Genomic DNA, 23,321 nt, shown 5'->3' with positions numbered 1-23,321 from the left:
TAACTCACTGAATATTGTATTATGTTCACTTGATTTTCCAGCCTGTTTTTATGCACTTCTTTTGGTTTTGAAGTATTCAACATATTCTCCCATGTCTTGACTGGAGTCTTTTGTCTCTGAAGACTCTGAAGCAGCTTTTTTTGCTCTTCATCAAGATGGTTTGTGTGCTTTATTTGAAAATGTATGTGAAAGGTCCAGCAAGCTCCAGCAACAAAAACATCTTAAACTTAAATGTGATTCTATTAAAAGGTTCGAGAGTCACTGGTTCACTGAACTGCATTAATTTACTTGTACTATGCTGCACTGTTTCTTCGATGTCGTTCATGTAACAGAAATGTAAATTTGGAAGGGAGGAGGAACCCCTGGGCTGAATGGTATGTTTCAAAGACTCTGCTTAGTCTTGTTGGGATATGCCAGGGTCTACTTTCTGATTTATGTTTTTCTTAAGGCCATCTAATCCCCCCAAGTCCCCCGGAGTTATTGTATAAACACCTGCATCTTGTAGAATCTAATGGAAAGGGCAGACTGATTTTGAATGCGGAGAGACTTTTTCATGGTCTACTGGCTTTGGAAACCCAATCAACCTGCTGTTAATAAGAGCCTAACCAGTTTCTCTTCTTATTAGCAGAAGTTCTTAGGTGAGTTGCACGTGACCTCTGGTGGCTGTGGAAATTAACCCAAACCTTTTGTTTTGGATTGACTGCTGTGAGCAGCCTGCAGAGCTGATGTGTCCAAACAGCTTCTGAAGAATGAATTCAGACTGAAAGGGGAACAGCTGCATTCCTCTGACATAAATAAGGATTTCAGTGTGAATTTTTTTTGTATTGCATTGTGCTTTAATTTAAATTTGAGTTTTTTTCCCTTCTTCCAGACGCTGAGGAAGTTCAACACAAAATTTGGATTCTGGTGGCACTCTTTAAACTGGGACTTGAATGCTACTTAATCCACAAGTTTATTGATGAAGTGCAGCCTCCTTAATTATACTGACTCGTACAGTGGCATCATAAATAATGTGGACTTTAATATGATGAGGTTATTTGCTCCCACTCCCTGTGCTGAAGGGTTGCCTATTTTGCCTGTTGCCAATTAGTGTTTTAAAAAAACAATGCTCATTTGTTGTGAGCACTGGTGCTAGCAGTCTTTACAATAAAGGGTATATCTGAGTAAAAGCAGTTTGTTCTCTTGCTGGTGCAATTAGGCAAATAACAGGAAACACAATCTAGAAAATGTTGTGCAAAGAAAGGGTGGCAGCCTTATAAGGAATGCGTATATTTAGCAAACGAAACACATTTGCAGTGAGTATAAAGGAAACTTTCATATTGAAAGTTCATTGTGAAGCTTTGTTATAAAAGATTGGTTACCACTATTGAGACTGAGACTTTTTAAATCAAGGGTCTTTAAAAATTCTGTACAATAAGTAAGTTATACCCTACTTGAAGTTGTACATCAACCACTTCATGCCATTCATCAGAATAAGTATTTACAGAGGGGTCCCTGACAGTGTCTGTATGTATGTAAAAGGGAAAACCAAAATCTATCTTTTTGTTTTGCTACATAAAAACTGTGCTGGTATGCAGTGTTTGGGTGGATTTTTGTCTTGATCTTTTTTCAGCTACATTCAGAAGATCTGGGGTGCAGGTTGTTTGTATGAGAACCAGGACTAAATCACTAGGCAAGTGGGTTTTCATCCAATGTCCACATATCTACACCATCCAATAGGTTTTACTGGATGGTAATCAGGAATGAAACTCTTTGTTTACTTCTTCCTCCTTCCTCCCAAATATACTTCGAACAATACTCAATTATTTGGAGGGACTAAAATATTTAAATATTTTTGAATTTGATGAGCTGGACTTTGCAGGCAGCAGCAAAGGAACGGCGCTTGCCGTTCATCTCACTGAAAGCTGCTCACAAAGTTTTCTCTGGCTTTTGAGTGCAGACTTGCTCTAATCTGGCGTCTGATACAGCATGGTGTCCTCTACATGGGATCTATGACGTGTGAGCAGAGCAAGGAACTGTGAGGCTCTTCAACCAATCAGATTGAAGAATCTTCACTGAGACATGCAGAGTCTCAACCAGGAAGTAGAAAGCAGGAAATAAAAATAGATTTAAATCACATACTGAAAGCAAAATAAATCTTGGGAAAGACAGATTGGATTAAGAGATAGACAGACAGAAAAAGTTGACAAAAAAAAAAATCTCCAACACTAATTAACTTATGAAGGAATCAGACTCCACGCTTGTAGAATTAAATTTTCAGGGCTAGAGAGGTTGTTTGGCAGTAATTATCACTTATCACAGTTTAAAATTCACTTACTACTGAATGTACCAGCTCTAACTTTTTCTGGCATCATTAGTGGGAAAATACTGGGCAAGTACCTCAAGTTCACACAATTGCATTGATTTCAGTGCTGAGTCTTATCGGTGAGGACTGTTACAGCGCACCCTGTGGAGGAGCAGGATGTCTCTGGCAGGAACTACCAGATTTCCGCGTTTAACTGCGCATGTGCGTACTCCGGAAATCGCTGTCCGATTTCCTCTGTGATAGCGGTGAGTGCTGATAGCCTCACCGTTATTATCATCGCAAAGTCCGGGCCAATTAATCTGTTTATCTTTAAAAATACACTTCTCTATGTATATCGTGTTGAAAATGTTGACAATGAAGTCTTCAGTACTCTACAGCCAGGCTTTTCGAGCTTTACTGGAAGATGATTCAGGACAGGAACATTTACAGCTGTATTTAGTTCTGTTTGACAGAAGAAAGGATGTAGAGCAGAGTTTTATTAATGACCAGTGAACCTTTGTCTTGGTTTTCTTCTCAATTTGCAAAACCTCTGAGCAAGCCTTTGACATATTGCGTTACTACTTCTGCATTCTTACAATCAACTGATCCTGCAGGGTTTTTTTTTTTAAAGATGTTGAATCATTACATCCTGCTGTAGTTCATTTTCTCTATTGGCTTTTGCCCTAAAAATGCCTCCTAATTATGTCTGATCAGTACAGATGGAAAGCATATTTAGGCTGTTGGGTCTCCGGGCCATGAAAGTATTACGAATATTATGGTTTCTTCCAGCTTAAATGTGCACAAGGTTGTAGCTTGTTGGTGACTGGCAAGGATCATCATGTGTAGAAGGATGGGGGCGGGGCGGGGGCGGGGGGGGATATTTTTGTATGCACGTGTATTGGGGAAGGTGCAGGAAGGAGCAACAACTTGTATTTATATAGCGCCTTTAACGTAGTGAAATGGCCAAAAGTGCTTCACAGGAGTACAAGGGGATTAAAAAATTTGCAGGGAAAAAAGAAGAATGTACCCTGTCAAGTGAGTGCAATTTAAGGGTAGCAAGCCTTTCTGATCTAGAGAGCAATGGGAAACAAATAGTAAAAGGCAAAAATTTGCAAGTAATCCAGCCCTTTTATGTCGCAACTTAGGTTCTGAGATAGATGCCACAATGAGTCTCGACTGCTGTTAGCTCTGCAGAAGTTGGGTCATTCATCTTTAGCAACAGTACTCTCCGCATAAGAATCATATGATAAAAATGCTTTAAATTAAAATATTAAAGGTTAATTTTTTATTGTTTTAAATTATGGTACACTTTTGTTGAATAAAGTTGTAGCAACAAAAAATCCATCATTTTAAATTTGAAGGTTTTGATTCCAAGTACTACAAAAATAATTTTAAAATGCAATAATTTGTTAATGAAAACATTGTTCGCAATACTACTAACCAGTGACATCACTAATTACAACAAAACTAGACTGGCATTGCACAAAGCACAGTTGACTTCCAATATGCATTGCTTACGTCTTGCTATTGAGGGAGTACAGCGAAGGTTCACCAGATTGATTCCAGGGACGTCAGGACTGACATATGAGGAGAGACTGGATCAACTGGGCTTGTGTCCACTGGAGTTTAGAAGAATGAGAAGGGATCTCATAGAAACATATAAAATTCTGACGGGATTGGACAGGTTAGAGGCAGGAAGAATGCTCCCATTGCTGGGGAATTCCAGAACCAGGGGTCACAGTCTAAGATTAAGGGGTAAGCCTTTTAGGACCGAGATGAGGAGAAACTTCTTCACTCAGAGAGTGGTTAACCTGTGGAATTCTCTACCACAGAAAGTTGTTGAGGCCAGTTTGTTAGATATATTCAAAAGGGAGTTAGATATGGCCCTTACGGCCAAAAGGATCAAGGGGTATGGAGAGGAAGCAGGAAAAAGGTACTGAGGTTGAATGATCAGCCATAATCAGCTCGAAGGGCCGAATGGCCTGCTCCTGCACCTAATTTCTATGTTTCTATGTCAGTGTGACTGCCAACATGCTTTGCAATTTGCGTTGTGACAAAAATGCCAACCATCACATTTTTGGAATAGGGGCTGTAGCTTCCAAAAATTCCAACAGTAAGAATTAGTGATGAAACAAAATTCAATATTTGCTGTGTAATTAAAAGACAAAAAACTTCATTTCTGAATACCAAGGTGATTGTTAAACACACTAATTGTAAAAATGACTGCCTATATCTTAGCCGCTTGTAATGTGTCTTTGGTTTGGTCAAATAATGCTGCAGTTTTAAAGTGGCACGGTTCTACAAGTGCTAGTTGCCACCTTTTGTGTCTCTTGTGTTCAGCTTTACTTTCATCAGAAAGCCACATGTAGCGCAGCCTTCCCAACTGAGATTCTGATGAAGGGCCACACCTGAAGAGTTGACTTTCATTTTTTTCAGATGTTGACTGTTTTTCTTTATAATTTCTAGCATTCATGTGTCTTAACTCTAAGATAGGTAATCTGACTTTTCGATCTTCAATGACACATGCTATCCCTTATCGGTGAACTGGCATTTTAAAGTTCGGAATTGAGTTGTGAACATTTTAAGCACATAAGATTCTTGCTCAGTTGACATTTTACACGTATCTTACTGCAATGAGTTCTGAATTTGACCCTTGTAGTGTTCCAGCTGGAAACCCCGTAACACAAAAAGAAAATAAATGGTCAAAGTACTTTTGTAGCTTTGTTTCCAATAGATACAAGACAAATTGTCGCTACATTAATGGAAATTTTGTGGCTTTAGAAAGAACTAATCTTGGTAGGTTGAAGCTTTAAAGTTTTTGAATCCGTGATGAAGATTTGATGAAAAGTGGAGAGGAAATTTGTATAACCTGCTTCCCTACAGAGGTGAAATAAATCTGAGTGGAATATCCTGAGGTAGACTGTGTATCCAGCTGGTAGACAAGGCTGAAAGAATGGAGCTTTTGTTGGCTGACCCTTATTAACTGAACAAAGTTTTGTATTTCTGTTGCTTCTTTGTAATCATGTTAACTATGAATGCAGTTTGCTTTTCCGTTGCATGACTGAGAGGAGCTATGGTAAGACATCCTTTTGGGGAGTTTGAGGCGTGTGTGTTGAACAGCCAGTCTCGTAGAGCTTTCATTATTCACTCCAGGTACCAGATTATACCGTGATGAACATTTATCTGTTGAAGTGTCCCCTTACCCTCTGAGTTGAACAAATGAAGTAGAGCTTGAAATGAAGACATTAAGAGCAATAACCAACAGAAATCATCAGTTAGCTAACATATTAGAAATGATCAATTTTTCAAGTCGTATATTTTAAATGGGTGTGTTTGATCTGATTTACCACCAGCAGAAGAAACTTCCTGTATGACTGTACAAAATGGAAACGCCCTCTAGTAGTTTCAACATGAATCTTAATCATGTGGCTAGTGATCTTTAAGTGAGTTCAGTCAAAGGCCCTATGCCCGAGTCCAATCACTTGTCTAATTGAAACATCTTTCCTCTTATTTGTATGTATCATTTTATTTTATGCAAGAGGTTTACAAGGTTTCATACAGAGTGCATGCTTTAGTACACATTTTGCAATACTTGCAGATTAATGTAGTGAGAGGATAAAACATAATTTATACATAGAAACATAGAAAATAGGTGCAGGAGTAGGCCATTCGGTCCTTTGAGCCTGCACCGCCATTCAATGAGTTCATGGCTGAACATGCAACTTCAGTATCCCATTCCTGCTTTCTCGCCATACCCCTTGATCCCCCTAGTAGTAAGGACTACATCTAACTCCTTTTTGAATATATTTAGTGAATTGGCCTCAACAACGTTCTGTGGTAGAGAATTCCACAGGTTCACCACTCTCTGGGTGAAGAAGTTTCTCCTCATCTCGGTCCTAAATGGCTTACCCCTTATCCTTTGACTGTGACCCCTGGTTCTGGACTTCCCCAACATTGGGAACATTCTTCCTGCATCTAACCTGTCTAAACCCGTCAGAATTTGAAATTTTCTATGAAATCCCCTCTCATTCTTCTGAACTCCAGTGAATACAAGCCCAGTTGATCCAGTCTTTCTTGATATGTCAGTCTCGCCATCCCGGGAATCAGTCTGGTGAACCTTCGTTGCACTCCCTCAATAGCAAGAACATCCTTCCTCAAGTTAGGAGACCAAAACTGTACACAATACTCCAGGTATGGCCTCACCAAGGCCCTGTACAAGTGTAGTAACACCTCCCTGCCCCTGTACTCAAATCCCCTCGCTGTGAAGGCCAACATGCCATTTGCTTTCTTAACCGCCTGCTGTACCTGCATGCCAACCTTCAATGACTGATGTACCATGACACCCAGGTCTCTTTGCACCTCCCCTTTTCCTAATCTGTCACCATTCAGATAATATTATGTCTCTGTTTTTACCACCAAAGTGGATAACCTCACATTTATCCACATTATACTTCATCTGCCATGCATTTGCCCACTCACCTAACCTATCCAAGTCACTCTGCAGCCTCATAGCATCCTCCTCGCAGCTCACACTGCCACCCAACTTAGTGTCATCCGCAAATTTGGAGATACTACATTTAATCCCCTCGTCTAAATCATTAATGTACAATGTAAACAGCTAGGGCCCCAGCACAGAACCTTGCAGTACCCCACGAGTCACTGCCTGCCATTCTGAAAAGTACCCATTTACTCCTACTCTTTGCTTCCTGTCTGCCAACCAGTTCTCAATCCATATCAGCACACTACCCCCAATCCCATGTGCTTTAACTTTGCACATTAATCTCTTGTGTGGGACCTTGTCGAAAGCCTTCTGAAAGTCCAAATACACCACATCAACTGGTTCTCCCTTGTCCACTCTACTGGAAACAGCCTCAAAAAATTCCAGAAGATTTGTCAAGCATGATTTCCCTTTCACAAATCCATGCTGACTTGGACCTATCATATCACCTCTTTCCAAATGCGCTGCAATGACATCCTTAATAATTGATTCCATCATTTTACCCACTACAGATGTCAGGCTGACCGGTCTATAATTCCCTGTTTTCTCTCTCCCTCCTTTTTTAAAAAGTGGGGTTACATTGGCTACCTCCACTCCATAGGAACTGATCCAGAATCTAAGGAATGCTGGAAAATGACTGTCGATGCATCCACTATTTCCAAGGCCACCTCCTTAAGTACTCTGGGATGCAGACCATCAGGCCCTGGGGATTTATCGGCCTTCAATCCCATCAATTTCCCCAACACAATTTCCTGACTAATAAGGATTTCCCTCAGTTCCTCCTCCTTGCTAGACCCTCTGACCCCTTTTATATCCGGAAGGTTGTTTGTGTCCTCCTTAGTGAATACCGAACCAAAGTACTTGTTCAATTGGTCCGCCATTTCTTTGTTCCCAGTTATGACTTCCCCTGATTCTGATTGCAGGGGACCTACGTTTGTCTTTACTAATCTTTTTCTCTTTACATATCTATCGAAGCTTTTGCAGTCCATTTTAATGTTCCCTGCAAGCTTCCTCTCGTATTCTATTTTCCCTGCCCTAATCAAACCCTTTGTCCTCCTTTTGCTGAGTTCTAAATTTCTCCCAGTCCCCGGGTTCACTGCTATTTCTGGCCAATTTGTATGCCACTTCCTTGGTTTTAATACTATCCCTGATTTCCCTTGATAGCCACGGTTGAGCCACCTTCCCTTTTTTTTATTTTTACGCCAGACAGGGATGTACAATTGTTGTAGTTCATCCATGCGGTCTCTAAATGTCTGCCATTGCCCATCCACTGTCAACCCCTTAAGTATCATTCGCCAATCTATCCTAGCCAATTCACGCCTCATACCTTCAAAGTTACCCTTCTTTAAATTCTGGACCATGGTCTCTGAATTAACTGTTTCATTCTCCATCCTAATGTAGAATTCCACCATATATTATGGTCACTCTTCCCCAAGGGGCCTCGCACAACGAGATTGCTAATTAATCCCCTCTCATTACACAGTCCTATACAATAGATTGACGAGCTGCTTGATGACTAGGGTCAGATCATCCTTGGTCAAAGGATGCTAGGGTCTTGCGAAAGGTGGATGAAGTGCTGAAATTGGTTATAGCAGCAACATGTCCTTTCCAACATTATGGAGAGCGCAATGGGCTATCTCCTTTGATAGCCCTGGGCTGGTCTGGGTTGTAGAAGCTTAAGGTGGGTGGGAGGCTGGCCTAATGAAGGGGCCCCATATTCCCTGATGTTTCTCCAGCTCCGATCACCGCCTGTACATACTTGCTCGTGAGATGTCCCTTGTGCTTATGCCATATATTTGTTGTGGGGGGTATTGAATTGTGCCACAACAAGGAGATGCAGCATCTTGCTGCCAGCAAGATCTGTGTGAACTTTGAAGTGGTGTGGGTTACTTTGACTAATTATACATGGGCTCAGGTCCAGAGGGATGATTGCTTAAGTGTCTTCCTTCTTTCTGATAGGGTTGCTTTAGGTTGGATTTTAAAGAGCACAATGGCGTCTTGTACATAGCAGTAGTCATCATGTTGAATAATATAATTTGCCAATCATATGCTGGAAGGAAGCAATACAGCCCTGGTGGAGCAGTTTTTCCAACCCAGGCTGCCCTTCAATTGCCAGGAAATTGGTTGCTTCTCTATACACACTTTTTTTTAATGGGATGACGCTTGCTCAAGAAATTCACATGCTTGGTTAAAAGATGGGCTTTAAGGGCCCAAGTTTCGAGCCGCGCCTAGAACGGCACAGTCCCGACCTGGACACCCGTTTTTCGCGCCACAAAGTGCGCCTAAAAAAAACCTCCATATTCTTCACCTCCCTGCAGGTCCTCTGGCCCTCGGCGCAGCGCAGCAGGAGCTGTAGGGGGGGCGGAGCCAGGTCCCTGCGCTGAAAACAGTGCCGGGACCTCTGCACATGCGCGCTACAGTGGGCACGCAAGTGCAGTAGCTCCAGGCGCCCGAAACTGTGTGGGAGGGGTCCGAAGCACGCAGCCCCTAGCCCTGGCCGAATGGCCTCACTGGGATTGCGTGAATAAGGCTCCTCCCACGGCCAGCTCCTGCTTCCTCCCGACCCGACTCGACTCCCGCTTCTCCCCCCCCCCCCCAGGACTGGACCCGACCCGACACCCGCTCTCGCTCCCCCCCGACTGGACCCGACCCGACTCCCGCTCCCGCTCCCCACCCGACTGGACCCGACTCCCGCTCCCGCTCCCCCCCGACTGGACCCGACCCGACCTGACCCGACTCCCGCCCCCACCCCCGGACTGGATCCAACCTGGCCTCCCTCTCCCCGACCTGGCCTCCCTCTCCTCGACTTGGCCTCCCTCTCCCCGACCCGGCCTCCCTCTCCCCGACCCGGCCTCCCTCTCCCCGACCCGGCCTCCCTCTCCCCGACCCGGCCTCCCTCTCCCCGACCCGGCCTCCCTCTCCCCGACCCGGCCTCCCTCTCCCCGACCCGGCCTCCCTCTCCCCGACCCGGCCTCCCTCTCCCCGACCCGGCCTCCCTCTCCCCGACCCGGCCTCCCTCTCCCCGACCCGGCCTCCCTCTCCCCGACCCGGCCTCCCTCTCCCCGACCCGGCCTCCCTCTCCCCGACCCGGCCTCCCTCTCCCCGACCCGGCCTCCCTCTCCCCGACCCGGCCTCCCTCTCCCCGACCCGGCCTCCCTCTCCCCGACCCGGCCTCCCTCTCCCCGACCCGGCCTCCCTCTCCCCGACCCGGCCTCCCTCTCCCCGACCCGGCCTCCCTCTCCCCGACCCGGCCTCCCTCTCCCCGACCCGGCCTCCCTCTCCCCGACCCGGCCTCCCTCTCCCCGACCCGGCCTCCCTCTCCCCGACCCGGCCTCCCTCTCCCCGACCCGGCCTCCCTCTCCCCGACCCCGACCCGACCCAACGCCACCTACCTGTAAATCTGGTGCTGGGGACGGTCCCTGCCCGAAGTCTCTGGCCCGGCCCGTTCAGCCTTCGGTCCCGACGGCAAACCGCTGCCTGAAAGGCCTGCCTGAAGCACTTTCACACAGGTAGGAATATGGTTTATTTAATCTTTTCTTTGCTTATAAATTTTTATTCAGGTTGGATTTATTTGTATAAGTATAACTAAGGATTTATTGTAGAATTTAATGACTCCCACCCCCCCCCCTCGTTCCCGAAGTCTAAATTGTAACCTGCGCCTGATTTTTTAATGTGTAGACAAGGTTTTTTCAAGTGTACAAAAATCTTCACTTACTCCATTCTAAGTTAGTTTGGAGTACGTTTTCACTGTGGAAACTTTGAAATCAGGCGTCAGTGGCCGGACATGCCCCCTTTTGAAAAAAAAATTCTGTTCCAAAGTGAAACTGTTCTACCTGACTAGAACTGCAGAAAACTAAATGTGGAGAATTCCGATTTCTAAGATACTCCATTCTACACCAGTTGCTCCTAAAAAATCAGGAGCAAATCATGTGGAAACTTGGGACCTAAGTGCCTGGATGTAACTGGCTACACCCAAACTCCCAGCCTTTCCCAGGTAAAGCTGCCTCTTCTGCCCCCACCCCAACCCCACCTTTTTACCCTTTCTATCATATGTACTCATCATGCAGTCCCTTGGGGTCGAGGATGACTTGCTTCCACACTAAAAATGAGTACTCGGGTGACTGATGAACTCACTTTGAACGGTGGAAAATGCCTGTGCGTGAATTCTTTTAAAGTGGGGTGGCCGTTGCACACCAGCCACCACATGGGCTTGATGGAGCAAGATCTTGGTCCAGTGGCAAGGGGATCCAAGACGACTGGAGACCAGGCTCCGCCGCATGTGCCAATACATACACACAAACTCAAACATACTCCTACTGTCTTCCTTCCTTCCTCCTTCCCACAGGACACTCTACGTGGAATTCATAGTACGCAATGTGAGCCTCCCAATCTCACAGCCTTGCTATTGGCCCGTGCTGCACCTTCCCTTGGTCTTGTCCACGCTGTTCCACCTCTGGGCTCCGACCTCCTCGCCGCTTCCGACCTCCACGGTGTTGATTCTGCTGCTGCGGTAGCTAGTTTTTTTCGATTTGCTCTCATGCTCCAAACTACTCCTCTGACTGTCCCATGAAGTCGGGCTTTTCTTGATTTGCCTACAGCTCCAGCCTCACGCTCCAAACTGCTCCTCTGACTGTATTACATATGTACTAACCTACAGATGGAACAACCTGCCCATCTTCCTGCTGGGGAGAAGGAGCAATGGTGGGCTGCATCTTTCAACCTTTAAACAGTTCTTGGCAGCCGAACTCCAGGACACAATTGTCTGGATCATGGTTTCTCCCCTCACCTCACATCCCTCCTCAAAACCTTTGTCTTGGCATAAAAGTATTTCACTTTACCAAATCTACAAGAACCCACCCACACAAACCTCCTCCTCCTTTCCATACATTTTTTGTAGTGGCAAATGGAAGAAATTGAGTTTGACTGTCTTTGGTATACACAGACTGAATTTACACTGGAATAAATCAGTCTTTCCTGGTGGGTGGGTTTGTTCATAATTTTGTGAAGTTTTTAAGAATACATGCTGATGGGTTCCACAATGTGAATTAACATTGCTGCCATCAGACTGTTCTCATCTGAGATATTAATCCTGTTGGTTTAGTTAAAAAGTTTAAAAAGTGAAATCCATCATGTTTTAGACCAGCGTTGTGGGGAGACAGTCTATTTGTATCTTTCATGGAAGTTGCCCAAGGGTTAGGTGAAGATTATCATTGGTAATTTTATGTATCTGATCTGTATGATCAGAGCCAACAATCTGATGTATAGTATTGTGAATGTTGAATTCTAGATATTCCACAACACAGTTAGTGAAATCTATAAAATCATTTACTGCTAGAAAACTCGTACTAAACTTGCCTTTCGGCGAGTCTTGAGATAAAGCATTCTTTGAACGTGTTCATCTCTAATTTTGATATTTTCTTTAAATGCTGACTGCAATTCAGACAGGTATTACACAGAAAAAATCCTGTGGTATTTCAAAATATAATTCAGCTGACAGCAGTTAGGTTAACTTCCATCTAATTTGAGCATTGTCGAAACGGAAACTTCCTGGAACACATCGCTGGGTTATTGTCATTAATAAGTGCTTCCTCATGATCACCAATGGGCTCAGTTGGAGAATAAGATTTAGATTGGCAAAAGACTGAAGCACAACATGTGGACGTGGAAAAGATCCTTAATGAGAGAAATAGACTTTACCACATGTTGGGGGAATTTTGATGTGCCATTTGCAAATTTGCACCCGTTACAAACAAGGTGCTGTTTGTTCAACCTCATTCATCTGAAATATTTTGGTATGATGCAGAATTGCTAGCTATAGCGACCAGTTAATTGTTTAAAGAGTAAGTCTTGGGGCTAGAAATTTGGTTCTCAGCGATAACTATTTTTTTGCCAAAATTACTGTTGGTTATGAGGCCGTAAATTCAAGATTTAATTTGCGCATTGTTAAAAATCAGTGTTGCACGAGGATTCCCGGCGCAAACCGTGATCCTTGCCAACTTTAGTCTGAGGCCGATACTGCTGCAAGTTGGGTCCAGGGAGAGCGGAAAAGCACCTAAAAAATAAATTGGATAAAACAAACAACAACAAAAAATTCACAAAACATTTACAAGACACTTGTATCTCGCGAATCGCTGCAAAAGAATTTAAAAAATAAAAACTTTAAATTACTTTTTTTGCAAATCTTCATACTTACTGCTGCTCCAAGGGATGCAACGCAGCTTTTTCCCTGGCGGTCTTTTTCATGCAAAATATTTCGCGCACAGAGCCAAATTTTTGGTGAAAGCAATATTCCAAGTCTTGCACGGCGGCGCTCCTCTCTGCAGCAGTATTTGAAAACCACCGCCGCAAACTTCTCCGAATTTTCTACCGACTGAGTTTTTGCCAAAAAAGGTGAAATAGCACCAAAAACCCGGTTGCAAAATCGCTGAATTTCTAGCCCTATATTTGCAAAGCACTCTAAAATTCGAAACTACTCTTTTATTAATCTTCCACCACTGACTGACATAACCCAGATTGCTAGCAACCAGATGAGGCTAAAACGATCAGCTGATAAGCCAGTGGCCAGAAAGGCTTGCTTTTTTCCTGGATCTTAACACTTGTTGGAGGTCTAATGGTGCCGGTAAAAGTACTGCACCAGCAGCGGGTAAATTAAGCAGGCCCTTTGACATCATCATGTACGTGCCCTGTTCCATTTATGTTTTGCATGTTGTGATGGTACCAACTGATGGCATCATGCCACAGTTGGCTTGCTTATGTATTGTGCCCAAATTGTCACAACCAGTAATGCTTTCCCTTTGTCACCAGTTCACATTGCCCGGCAGCACAAATTTACAGCAGGAGATTGGCACTCTTGGGCTGCTCTCACCAAACCAGCCTACAATGTGAAAGTTCCTCTATAATGAAAGAAAGATAGATGTAGCAAAATCTGGTTTGATATTTTTAAAAGCATCATTTTTTTTCCAGTATATAAAAATGTGCTTTTATTAATAAAAAAAAAAACACCTCCTAGACTTGGCTTCCCCTTTAAATCTGGTGTACTCTTGAGATTGCACAGCAATCAGGTGGTTAATATTAATTAAAGTAGTATTATTTGGGTAACTAACTGCACTGAAGGGCTCTCTTACAGAGTGAATAATGGATGCATTGTTCAGAAAGCTTTTTAAGAGGATGGCTGTTTTCTTCTTTCCTTATGGTTTTCCTTATGCTTCTTAGGTAGTATGACTATTTTGCTCGATGAATACAGCATTACCTTTTCCAGCTGCACGCTTTCCAGCACTATTGGATTTGTACCACACAATTTGAACAGCTGAAACTTGCCCCAGAGAATCCTGGTTTGTTTTTTGTTGCAGTGTGGTCCGGATATAAAGCTGCAGAGCAGGTCATTCTGTATTTCTGTTAGCTTTCAGCAGTAGAGACAGTCAGGTGAACAGCTAAGCAAAATATCAAAATACTTTACAAATGCAAATGTGGTTGTGGCAGATGTTTGCACTTCTTTGTTACCGTTGCTTATCCAGAATGGCATTTGATATTTGAAACCTGCTGTTTATAATTTTATGTCGAGACTGCAGTTTTATCAAATGAAACCATCTTAATGACTATTCTGCTGGATTGAAAAGTTTTAATTTTCTTCTTCACGTATATCACTACACCTTGGGTTCTTCCGAACAGTTTTTAACTCCCTAATCTCCCCGCTCAATGATTGGACTTGTATTATTCTTTATATGGCACCCTCCACACTCTTCGCCTTGTCACATGTAGGTGCCCATCATTACAATTTCCCCCTCTTTCTCTCCCCTCCTTTCTCTCTGTCCCCCAAAAAGAAAGAACTTGTATTTACTTGGTGCCTTCTCATGCAGGAAGGAGCGTGCTTGGCCTGCATTAGCCCAAATTTGACTCAAACAATCTAATGAAGGAAACATTAAAGATAATTCTTTGTTTTGGTATTGTATTAAGGGACAACTGCTAACACTGTCTAATTTTTACACACATCCATTTGCCACTTTTTCTATTTCACAGTGGCGTTATGCTATGCTGGAAATGACAGTCCAGAAACTACTTGAAAAAGATCACAAAATACCGTTCAGCATTGGTGACCCATATTAAAGGTTTTCGATCTTTCATTCCCTAAATAGGGTAACAGCATCATGGAGAAATGCAAAATTGGGGAAACTTTGTCCTAATCAATGTATGAATGTATTATTTATCCAGATCAACTGGAGCAGCTATCCTAATCACCCTATTTTTTGGGCAACTTATTTGGGACCTGTCGAGTGAACATATTCCACAGGCAGTATGGTAAAGTAACTGAAACATTGGATCTATAAACAGTAACATGAACATTTTGTTTTAAGACTCACCAGTTAATTGCAGTCTTGCCATCTTAAAAATACAATGGATGAATGCAGGCTCTGCCAATCTATTGCATGTTTTATGTCAATGCCCGATTTCTTTGGAAGGGCTGCACTGCAAATTGCATCTTGAAGATCCCTCTGGATGGCACTAAGAGTGATGTCAGTTTTGGTGAATGGGATTTTTTAACATTCTTCAAAGCGGTTTAAATGAAGTTGGAAATGTCATTATGTTTATCCCAGCAAGGGGTTTAAAGTGCAGAACAAATGTTAAAGCAGAACTTCAGGCAGTGATACTGCAGAGCTAGCTCACTTTTCACAGTCGAGTTGTCATTCGGTGTATGGTCATCAAGGAAAATTGCATACAGTACAAACTCCATGATCCTAAATATATACTGATTACAAACAGTACAATCTGATAAATCCGTACAGATTGTATACCATATGAACCGTGATCTTAAATACATACTGACTGCATACAGTACAATCTGATCTTAAATCCGTACAGATTGTATACAGTATGAATACTGTGATCTTAAATACATTGTATCCAGTACAAATTCTGATCCTAAATACTTTTCCTTTGCTAACATTCCTTCACAGCTTGACCCTAGCTTTATGACTCCTTTTAGAAATCTGGAATACATACTCTAAATCCCCTAGGTGTATTTTAAATTGCTTTTCAAACAGCTCTGTATACTGTAGCAGCTCACGATGAGACCATGCAAGGGCATAATAAAAAATATAGTGGGATAAATTTATAAAACACTCGTCTGAATGTCCGGTTCTACTTACATCAGATATTAAAACTCCATGCAGCTGTTGTAGGTCCGCACAGAGTCTCAGGTGTGCTAGCGTGTGGCTAAGATGTGATTTCTCCACATACAATCTTCCATGTAATATTATCTCAGTGTCAGCCAGATTGCTGTGCAAAGATGACCAGGAGTATTTGCCAGGGGTCTGGCAGCAGGTTGCTGCTCCTCTCTTTTGGAGATGCCTGATGCTGTGGAAAGAGACAATATAATTGTGAAACAAACTACTAGAAAACTTTGTGCCAGCTATTACTCATTGTTTTGCTTTTCGTTTCTAGTTATGTTTAATGGAATAATTGTATATTTGCCTGCTTTCTTGAGTTGGAATGGCAGTATTTCTTTGTTTGTCTAAACCTGAAGTTATGCGACACAGCATTTTTTTTTTCAAGTTTTAAAGAAAATTCCCTGTGTGTCAATACTATGCAGCACAATTCTCAGTGGTCATACCAATTCCCAGAACAACTGCACCAAAAACTCTGCAAATTTCTCCCCAATATGTGCCTGGAAGGTGGGGAAATGGTCAGTCCAGATGGTGGTTTTACCCTTTTGTTTTTACTTTAACCTCCTTGTAGTCAGTGACCGTATTGTACTTTGCATATACAGAAGTGTTTCCACTTAGTATATCTGCTATAAATCTAAATCTGCGATTGGCATTTAGGCAGACGCAATCTGATAATTGAGAAGGGAGGCACCTGCTGAAGAGTTGGTGCAACTGCAGGGATGCAATCCTTTGCATTAATGCTCCTTTGATATTGCACAAGATTTATTTGAATTCATATTTTTTACCTCGTGCAATACTAAAATGTGACAAAATCTAATTGAAATGCAAATGTTTTTTATAGAGATTACAGTATACTGAATATTGGGGTGTGATCACTGTGTTGTAATGCTTTGGCATTGCTGAGGTTCTTGGCTGATACCTTTTGCTGTTAACTTCAATTTTCTATGTGCTAATTACCTAATGTGTAGAGACTTAAAGAAAACTATTCTACAACACAATTTCTGTCCCCACCCTGGTACCTTTCTTTCCAAAACAGTTGGAACAGACTGTTTTAATTTTTTTTTTGTTCACCGCCCACTTCAAACATTTCCTTTTTTAAATGAAAGTGCTACATTTTTCTTCACTTTTTTTTAAACATTTCTGGCCTCCCTCCTGTTGCCACCTGTGTCACTCCACAACTTCATCAAGTTCACACCAGTAAATTGAGCCAAAAAATTGGCAAGTAATTATAAATTGAACTCTGAAATTTTGTTGTGTGTGTGCGCGAACAAATAGAATATATGCCTGGGGCTGCTTTGCAGAACATAAATCACAAGCATTGTGCTGCTACAACTCGGTGATGTGGCTGATCGTCCTTATTTTGGTTTTCCATAAACCGCCATTGTGCTGTTGGGCTGCTGAGGGGGCACTTGGGGTGTGTGGTGCATCATCAATATAGTGGGATTTCAAGTAGCTGTAGTTTGGCGAAGTACAAGACTTGTGCCCGCCTAAAGTTGAGACCAAATAAATGTTTTATAGCAAATACAAATTAGAATTTCATGTACAAGATTCTTGCCATTTCTGTGTAACTTTGAAATGAGAAAATATAAACACTGCCAAAGTAGGCTGGAAGGTAGTTCAGGGTGAGTCCCATGCATCAATGATTTATGAAGCAGTGCACAGTCTCGATTGTAGTAAATTAATGGGACAAATTAATGAATTGAAAGAACTAACCTCAGGAAAGAAGAAAGAACTTGTGTACCACATTATCATGTCCTGAAGATGTTCCAACACACTTCACACCCAATGAAATATTTCTTGCGTGTTGTCACTGTTATATAGGTAAATAAGGGAGCCAACTAACCTACTGCAAAGTTGCACAAAAGCAAATGTGATGAATGACCAATTAAAGTGTTTCTGATGGTGTTAATTGAGCAACTCAGAGTGCTGCCCCCCTTCTGTGCTGCACTGAAATGTCAGTCTCGATGGAGCGGAAGTTGCTAATCAAGAAGATCTGGTCTGGGGGAAGATCTGGTCCTCCATTCCTGGCCCACTGGCTATTCAACATGTCAACAGCAACTTTCATATAAGCTGCACTTCAAGCACACTATACCCCACCAGATCAGGCAACTTCCAAAGCCCTGAGGGCATCACCAATACCTGCTTGACTCTGTCACTATATCTGTTCCTGAGGGTTGTCCATAAACCCGGCCATGTAGTAAAGCTTGCTTACTAGAGTGTAACATGTAGACTTTATACCATGAATGTAATGGTAACTATGTTGCACCCTCCCTGGTGCAAGGGTCAAGGATGTCTCGGAGCGGGTGCAGGACATTCTAAAAAGGGAGGGAGAACAGCCAATTGTCGTGGTGCACATTGGTACCAACGACATAGGTAAAAAAAGGGATGAGGTCCTACGAAACGAATTTAAGGAGCTAGGAGCTAAATTTAAAAAGTAGGACCTCAAAAGTAGTAATCTCGGGATTGCTACCAGTGCCACGTGATCGTCAGAGTAGGAATCGCAGGATAGTGCAGATGAATACGTGGCTTGAGCAGTGGTGCAACAGGGAGGGATTCAAATTCCTGGGGCATTGGAACCGGTTCTGGGGGAGGTGGGACCAGTACAAACCGGACAGTCTGCACCTGGGCAGGACCGGAACCAATGTCCTAGGGGGAGTGTTTGCTAGTGCTGTTGGGGAGAATTTAAACTGATATGGCAGGGGGATGGGAACCAATGCAGGGAGACAGAGGGAAACAAAAAGGAGGCAAAAGCAAAAGACAGAAAGGAGATGAGGAAAAGTGGAGGGCAGAGAAACCCAAGGCAAAGAACAAAAAGGGCCACTGTACAGCAAAATTCTAAAAGGACAAAGGGTGTTAAAAGAACAAGCCTGAAGGCTTTGTGTCTTAATGCAAGGAGTATCCGCAATAAAGTGGATGAATTAACTGTGCAAATAGATGTTAACAAATATGATGTGATTGGGATTACGGAGACGTGGCTCCAGGATGATCAGGGCTGGGAACTCAACATCCAGGGGTATTCAACATTCAGGAAAGATAGAATAAAAGGAAAAGGAGGTGGGGTAGTATTGCTGGTTAAGGAGCAAATTAAGGCAATAGTTCGGAAGGACATTAGCTTGGATGATGTGGAATCTATATGGGTAGAGCTGCAGAATACCAAAGGACAAAAAACGTTAGTGGGAGTTGTGTACAGACCTCCAAACAGTAGTAGTGATGTTGGGGAGGGCATCAAACATGAAATTAGGGGTGCGTGCAATAAAGGTGCAGCAATTATAATGGGTGACTTTAATATGCACATAGATTGGGTTAACCAAACTGGAAGCAATACGGTAGAGGAGGATTTCCTGGAGTGCATAAGGGATGGTTTTTTAGACCAATATGTCGAGGAACCAACTAGGGGGGAGGCCATCTTAGACTGGGTGTTGTGTAATGAGAGAGGATTAATTAGCAATCTCGTTGTGCGAGGCCCCTTGGGGAAGAGTGACCATAATATGGTGGAATTCTGCATTAGGATGGAGAATGAAACAGTTAATTCAGAGACCATGGTCCAGAACTTAAAGAAAGGTAACTTTGAAGGTATGAGGCGTGAATTGGCTAGGATAGATTGGCGAATGATACTGAAGGGGTTGACTGTGGATGGGCAATGGCAGACATTTAGAGACCGCATGGATGAACTACAACAATTGTACATTCCTGTCTGTCGTAAAAATAAAAAAGGGAAGGTGGCTCAACCGTGGCTATCAAGGGAAATCAGGGATAGCATTAAAGCCAAGGAAGTGGCATACAAATTGGCCAGAAATAGCAGAGAACCCGGGGACTGGGAGAAATTTAGAACTCAGCAGAGGAGGACAAAGGGTTTGATTAGGGCAGGGAAAATGGAGTACGAGAAGAAGCTTGCAGGGAACATTAAGACGGATTGCAAAAGTTTCTATAGATATGTAAAGAGAAAAAGATTAGTAAAGACAAACGTAGGTCCCCTGCAGTCAGAATCAGGGGAAGTCATAACGGGGAACAAAGAAATGGCGGACCAATTGAACAAGTAATTTGGTTCGGTATTCACTGAGGAGGACACAAACAACCTTCCGGATATAAAAGGGGTCGGAGGGTCTAGTAAGGAGGAGGAACTGAGGGAAATCCTTATTAGTCGGGAAATTGTGTTGGGGAAATTGATGGGATTGAAGGCCGATAAATCCCCAGGGCCTGATGGACTGCATCCCAGAGTACTTAAGGAGGTGGCCTTGGAAATAGTGGATGCATTGACAGTCATTTTCCAACATTCCATTGACTCTGGATCAGTTCCTATGGAGTGGAGGGTAGCCAATGTAACCCCACTTTTTAAAAAAGGAGAGAGAGAGAAAACAGGGAATTACAGACCGGTCAGCCTGACATCGGTAGTGGGTAAAATGATGGAATCAATTATTAAGGATGTCATAGCAGTGCATTTGGAAAGAGGTAATATGATAGGTCCAAGTCAGCATGGATTTGTGAAAGGGAAATCATGCTTGACAAATCTTCTGGAATTTTTTGAGGATGTTTCCAGTAGAGTGGACAAGGGAGAACCAGTTGATGTGGTATATTTGGACTTTCAGAAGGCTTTCGACAAGGTCCCACACAAGAGATTAATGTGCAAAGTTAAAGCACATGGGATTGGGGGTAGTGTGCTAACATGGATTGAGAACTGGTTGTCAGACAGGAAGCAAAGAGTAGGAGTAAATGGGGACTTTTCAGAATGGCAGGCAGTGACTAGTGGGGTACCGCAAGGTTCTGTGCTGGGGCCCCAGCTGTTTACACTGTACATTAATGATTTAGACGAGGGGATTAAATGTAGTATCTCCAAATTTGCGGATGACACTAAGTTGGGTGGCAGTGTGAGCTGCAAGGAGGATTCTATGAGGCTGCAGAGCGACTTGGATAGGTTAGGTGAGTGGGCAAATGCATGGCAGATGAAGTATAATGTGGATAAATGTGAGGTTATCCACTTTGGTGGTAAAAACAGAGAGACAGACTATTATCTGAATGGTGACAGATTAGGAAAAGGGCAGGTGCAAAGAGACCTGGGTGTCATGGTACATCAGTCATTGAAGGTTGGCATGCAGGTACAGCAGGCGGTTAAGAAAGCAAATGGCATGTTGGCCTTCATCGCGACGGGATTTGAGTACAAGGGCAGGGAGGTGTTGCTACAATTGTACAGGGCCTTGGTGAGGCCACACCTGGAGTATTGTGTACAGTTTTGGTCTCCTAACCTGAGGAAGGACATTCTTGCTATTGAGGGAGTGCAGCGAAGGTTCACCAGACTGATTCCCGGGATGGCGGGACTGACCTATCAAGAAAGACTGGATCAACTGGGCTTGTATTCACTGGAGTTCAGAAGAATGAGAGGGGACCTCATAGAAACGTTTAAAATTCTGACTGGGTTAGACAGGTTAGATGCAGGAAGAATGTTCCCAATGTTGGGGAAGTCCAGAACCAGGGGACACAGTCTAAGGATAAGGGGGAAGCCATTTAGGACCGAGATGAGGAGGAATTTCTTCACCCAGAGAGTGGTGAACCTGTGGAATTCTCTACCACAGAAAGTTGTTGAGGCCAATTCACTAAATATATTCAAAAAGGAGTTAGATGAAGTCCTTACTACTAGGGGAATCAAGGGGTATAGTGAGAAAGCAGGAATGGGGTACTGAAGTTGCATGTTCAGCCATGAACTCATTGAATGGCGGTGCAGGCTAGAAGGGCCGAATGGCCTACTCCTGCACCTATTTTCTATGTTTCTATGTTTCTAAGAAGAAATTGCAATAGAGAGATGCGGTTTCTGTTCCTCTGAACAGTGTTAATAGAGCTATTGGCCAATTATGATGACTTTATGTGGGGAAGAAGATGGGGAAAGAAATGTATCTTCTCGGCACCACACCTTTGATACATTGTTAGTGTCTGTTAAGAGTGATGAATTCAAAATTGAAGAAATAATGATTGAGCATGCAATGTTCTTCAAGATTTAAAATCTTTTCCATTACAAGTGCATGTGATTTTGCAGATGTTGATTGCAAATAAAGTCTTGTGTTTCAATGGTTGCAAAATATAATGCATTAAATCATTTTGAAGAATGTAAAATAGAAAAAGGCATTTTTTAATACAGTTTTAAAAAAAAAAGATTGGAATCCAATTTTTTTACGTATCTATAAAGCAACCCATATAAAATTGTCTCCGGAAAAGAATCGTAATCTTGTGGCTAGTGTACAATGTTTCCTCCTTGTATGCTTAGTGTTTCTCTTGCCCCTTTCCTTTGTAGACACCATGCACAAAGCAGGAAAATGGAGTGACTGCACAACCCTGAATGTGTGATGTCTTATTTTGTGGTTGCAGTAGTTTTTGCAGCAGCGCCTGAGATCCTGCTGTGTTTGGCCTGCTGTGATGTTCATTCAAGTAGATGAACAGGATTTTAGTCTTAAGCATTTGAACGGTTCTAATGGGACCATTCTGAAAGTAGAAGCTTGTTCAATTTTACATTGACAAGTATACGTATCGTGCGTTTTTCAGAGAAAATTGTATTTCTGATTACTTGTGATGGTTTTAAAAGATGAGGAAATAGTTACTTGCTGTGTTTTTAACTATAATCAATCTAATTGAATTTATGAAATGTAAAATGTAATGTCTATACCATACCTTGTTAAAATTGTTTTTAACATGTCCTGCTTGATTTTTTTTTTGTAAACAGGTTCCAACTCTCTGTGAAGACCTATTATCATCAGTAGATCAGCCGCTAAAGATCGCCAGGGATAAAGTAGTGGGAAAGGATTACTTACTTTGTGACTATAATAGAGATGGTGACTCATACAGGTGAGATAATTGAAATGGAAAAAATCTTGTTAACCAAAATACCAGCACAAACTTTGAAGCTGTTAACATTTTGGTACTTAAGTGTACAACTTGCACCCCTGCTCCATCTCCAGCTAGAGCCCAGGTATCCAGCTCTTGAAGCCCTGAGAACTCCGCTGCTGTTTGCCCTTGCATTTCTCACTCGCTGATTTATCCTGTTTGAATTTCATGAGCCTGGAAGTTTGGAAAGGAATAATTTTAGCACTGTTGGGTTGGAAATTTGGAAAGGGATGTTGAATCATTGGTGGGTGAATCCTGAATCAGAATACCAAGGTCTTTTAGTATCAGCAACTTAAGATATATGAAATTTTTACAAATTTGGTCCTGGGATGTGGGCGTCGCTGGCAAGGCCAGCATTTATTGCCCATGAGAAAGTGGTGGTGAGCCGCCTGCTTGAACCGCTGCAGCCCATGTGGTGAAAGTATTCCCACAATGCTGTTGGGGGGGGGGGGGGGAGTTCCAGGATTTTGGCACAGCGACAATGAAGGAACGGTGATACATTTCCAAGTCA

At 42.8% G+C, this 23,321-nt stretch overlaps 1 protein-coding gene across 2 annotated transcripts in view; it reads left to right on the top strand.

Moving 5' to 3' along the window:
* capzb (capping actin protein of muscle Z-line subunit beta) overlaps positions 1 to 23,321 on the top strand; it is a 109,617-nt gene that overhangs the window by 44,627 nt on the left and 41,669 nt on the right. For both annotated transcript variants that reach the window (XM_070860313.1, XM_070860312.1), the window contains exon 3: positions 22,650 to 22,771. In XM_070860313.1, coding sequence (XP_070716414.1) covers positions 22,650 to 22,771 — 122 coding nt within the window. The remainder of the gene's footprint in view (positions 1 to 22,649; positions 22,772 to 23,321) is intronic.

Source organism: Pristiophorus japonicus, chromosome 18 (assembly GCF_044704955.1).
Source record: "Pristiophorus japonicus isolate sPriJap1 chromosome 18, sPriJap1.hap1, whole genome shotgun sequence".
NCBI classification, from domain to species: Eukaryota; Metazoa; Chordata; class Chondrichthyes; family Pristiophoridae; genus Pristiophorus; species Pristiophorus japonicus.
The sequence above is the reverse complement of the archived record's forward strand: the minus strand, read 5'-3'. Positions and strand labels throughout refer to the sequence as shown.